The sequence below is a fragment of the Papaver somniferum genome, chromosome 5 (genome assembly GCF_003573695.1).
Source record: "Papaver somniferum cultivar HN1 chromosome 5, ASM357369v1, whole genome shotgun sequence".
Classification (NCBI taxonomy): domain Eukaryota; kingdom Viridiplantae; phylum Streptophyta; class Magnoliopsida; order Ranunculales; family Papaveraceae; genus Papaver; species Papaver somniferum.
The window spans coordinates 193,496,778-193,500,522 of record NC_039362.1 but is presented as its reverse complement, the minus strand read 5'-3'; the positions used below and the strand labels follow the sequence as shown (position 1 = coordinate 193,500,522).

General features: G+C 51.6%; 1 protein-coding gene across 1 annotated transcript; it reads left to right on the top strand.

The window, feature by feature from the left end:
- The first annotated feature begins 2,812 nt into the window (after nucleotides 1-2,812).
- LOC113280450 (putative protein TPRXL) lies at nucleotides 2,813-3,130 on the top strand. The gene has a single exon (XM_026529072.1). The coding sequence runs from the start codon at nucleotides 2,813-2,815 to the stop codon at nucleotides 3,128-3,130; it is 318 nt and encodes a 105-aa protein (XP_026384857.1).
- Nucleotides 3,131-3,745: the final 615 nt, after the last annotated feature.

Below are 3,745 nucleotides of genomic sequence, written 5' to 3'. Positions count from 1 at the left end.
GGAAAACCATGCCAGCCACGTCCCCGTGCCAAGGCATGCCAACCATGACAGCCGCACCACCGTGCCAATGGCAAACCATGCCAGCCACTTCTCCGCACCAAGGCATGCCAACCATGCCAGTCGTACCACCGTGCCAATGAAATACCATGCCAGCCACGTCTCCGCGCCAAGGCATGCCAACCATGCCAGCCGCGCCACATGTGCCAATGGCATGCCTTGCCAGCCACATCTCCGCGCCAAGGCATGCCAACCATGCCAACCGCACCACATGTGTCAATAGCATGTCGTGCCAGCCACATCTCCGCGCAAAGGCATGCCAACCATGCCAGCCGCACCACATGTGCTAATGGCATGCCGTGCAACCTTTCCACGCCAAGGCATGACAATCGTGCCACATGTGCCAATGGCATGCTGTGCCATCCACCTCTCCGCACCGAGGCATGCCGACCATGCCAGCCGTCTCAACATGCCATGCACGACGCTGTCTTCCAAAACGAAGGGTTGCAATAATCAACGACTGCCCTTCCTTCTGAGATGTAAATCTCATCCACACAAGTTCGCCACCTAACGCATGGAAACTTGTGGCCCAAAGCCAAACATCACGGTTCATGCAAACCCTAATTCTGGTCGCGCCTAACACATGCCAAAGCCATGCACGATGCTAGCTGCCAAAACGAAAGGTCTCAATAATCAAACGGCTACCCTTCCATCTGAGATGCAGATCTCAACCGTCCAAGTTTGCCTCCTAACGTATGGAAACCTCCGTCCCAAGGACAAACATCACGGTTTGTACTAAACCCTAATTTTGGCCGCGCCTAAACTATGCCAAAGCCATGCCGACCCTACCACATGCCACTGGATGCCAAAACGGAGGGTTGCAACAATCAACGGCTACCCTTCTATCTGAGATGCATATCTCAACCATTCAAGTTCGCCACCCAAGGCATGCCAACCATGCCAGCCGCACCGCATGTGCCAATGACATGCCGTGCAACCTTTTCGTGCCAAGGCATGCCAACCATGCCACATGTGCCAATGGCATGCCGTGCCACATCTCCGCGCCAAGGCATGCTAACCATGCCATATGTGCCAATAGCATGCCGTGCCAGCCACATCTCCGCGCCAAGGCATGCCAACCATGCCACATGTGCCAATGGCATGTCGTGCCAACCACATATCCACGCCAAGGCATGCCAACCATGCCAGCCGCACCACATGTGCCAATGGCATGCCGTGCCAGCCACATCTCCGCCCCAAGGCATGCCAACCATGCCAGCCACACCACACGTGCCAATGGCATGCCGTGCAACCTTTCCACGCCAAGGCATACCAACCATGATGCATGTGCCAATGGCATGTCATGCCACATCTCCGCGCCAAGGCATGCTAACCATGCCACATGTGCCAATGGCATGCCGTGCCAGCCATGCCACATGTGCCAATGGCATGTCGAGCCAGGCAAATCTCCATGCGAAGGCATGCCAACCATGCCGCATGTGCCAATGGCATGCCGTGCCAGACACATCTCCGCGCCAAGGCATGCCAACCATCCCGCATGTGCCAATGACATGCCGTGCCATCCACATCACCGCGCCAAGGAAGGCCAACCATGCCGCATGTACCAATGGCATGTTGTGCTAGCCACATCTCCGCGCCAAGGCATGCCAACCATGCCAGCCTTTCCTGCACGCCGCTGGCTTCCAAAACGAAGGTTTGCAACAATCAACGGCCACTCTTTCATCTAAGATGCAAATCTTAGCCTTCCGAGGTCACCAGCCAACGCGTGGTAGCTTTTGGCCCAACGCCAACCCCTAATTTTGGCCGCGCCCAAACTATGCCAAAACCATAGTTTTTGGTCGCGCCTAAACTATGACAAAATCCTAGCTTGGCCACACCGAACTACGTCAAAGCCATGCCGGCCATGCTTTCATGCCGCTAGCTACCAAACGAAGGGTTGCAATAATCAACGACTACCCTTTCTCCCAAGATGCAAAATCTCGACCGTCGAGGGTCACCACCGAGCCGGCAAGTCTTCCAAGCTCAACTTTCTAAACAACAAAAACATGCTACATGTTTTCCACGAAAACACTCGAGACATCAATGCATGTCATAAACTGGAGGATTCTCATTAGGGTATTGGTTTGGCAATTTACAGCATGCGACGTACATTATGCCCGTTACAAGAAAGTGTCATAAGAATGAGGCGGTTAGTAAATACAAGGAATAATGGTAAAACGTTTCCTTCATTATGGAAACATCAATTCCAGGCGTTACCCATTATCTTTTCCTTCCATTTACTCAAACTGTTTCCAATTCTTACATGACCATGGTACGTTTCGTTGCGACTTGTATAAATAGGTCTCACCTATTTCCACCAAACGACAAGTTTTGGTCAGGAGCATACAACACTCAGAAATCACTTGTTAGCTTTCCTATCTGTTAGCTTTCACTTTCTGATACAAGTCAAACAACTACTCTTCCAGAATCAACTATACTCTGCTCTCAATACTCTCTTCGCTTCCCTCCCCAAAACCAACCATTCTCCTTCACTTTGTGACCGAAACAAGTCTGGAACGGCCATTTCTTGGTTTAGGCCGGATTTGTACAGATTGATCTCTCGAATATAAAGTACTCCCTTGCAGTATATTGTTTAAGGTCAAGACTCGTTTCTCACCCACAACACACGAAATTACCGAAACCAGCAGAAACTGTTTTCACCCTAAAACAATTGGCGACCACAGTGGGAGATAAATCTCTCGGTTGCAATATCGATTTCCAATTTCCAGTATCACCTTTCAATTCCAACTTCAACATGGTGGAACTCAGATCCGGATCAGCTGCAAGCTCCGAGAACACCAACGTGGAATCTGTCCCTGGTGTTAACTCTCCTTCCAGCGGCATCACTACACCACCTACTGATCCCAGCAGCACTGAAAGCACTCCTTCAGGTGTTACACCACCAATAACCAGGGCCAGAGCCGTTGTCACCTCTAATGTTTCTGCACAACCTGCTAATCCTGGCAGCACCGAAAGTGCTCCTTCGGGCGCTACACCTCCAGTTACCAGGGCCAGAGCTGCCGCTACCACCCCTAATGCTTCGTCAAGCATGACGCCTCCAACCACCACTTAAGGCTCCAGTTACCCCACCGACGAGACGAGAAACCGGAGGAGCCAGAGGGAGCCGCCCCTATATCACCATCGTTTATTTGATGGAACGACACGAGGTTCTTGCTAGAGCCCACACGGACATGGTCTCGACTCAGAAAGAAGTACTCATCTTTCTCAAGGCCCTGACAGAACGGCTACCGCAGGAATCACGCCATCCAGAGCCGATGGGAAATACCTCCAACGCCCCTGGAGCTGGCACCTCAGCAGAGCGCATCTCCGTGGACGAAGGGATTCGTGCCAGAACCCCATTGGAGAGAAATCAACCGTTCAATTTTGTCACACGAGAGGATTTGGAGCAACTTCTTAAAAAGTGATGAAATAGACATGCATCAGCATCAACCCCCTTACCCACTTGAAATGCAGATAATTCTTCTTCCAAGAGGATACTCTTATCCCCAATTCAGTATGTACAACGGCACCGGAAATGCACGTGAGCATATCTCTCGATTCCTGGAGTCCCTAGGCGAACACGAAAGCAATCACGTTCTTCGTCTGAGGGAGTTTGCGAAATCGCTTACCGGAAGAGCATACACGTGGTACAACAACATCGCGCAAAACAGCATCCCCAACTGGGGTG

What these genes read in the sequence shown, in the direction of transcription:
- LOC113280450 (XM_026529072.1), top strand. Translation starts at nt 2,813, where the DNA reads ATGGTGGAACTCAGATCCGGATCAGCTGCAAGCTCCGAGAACACCAAC.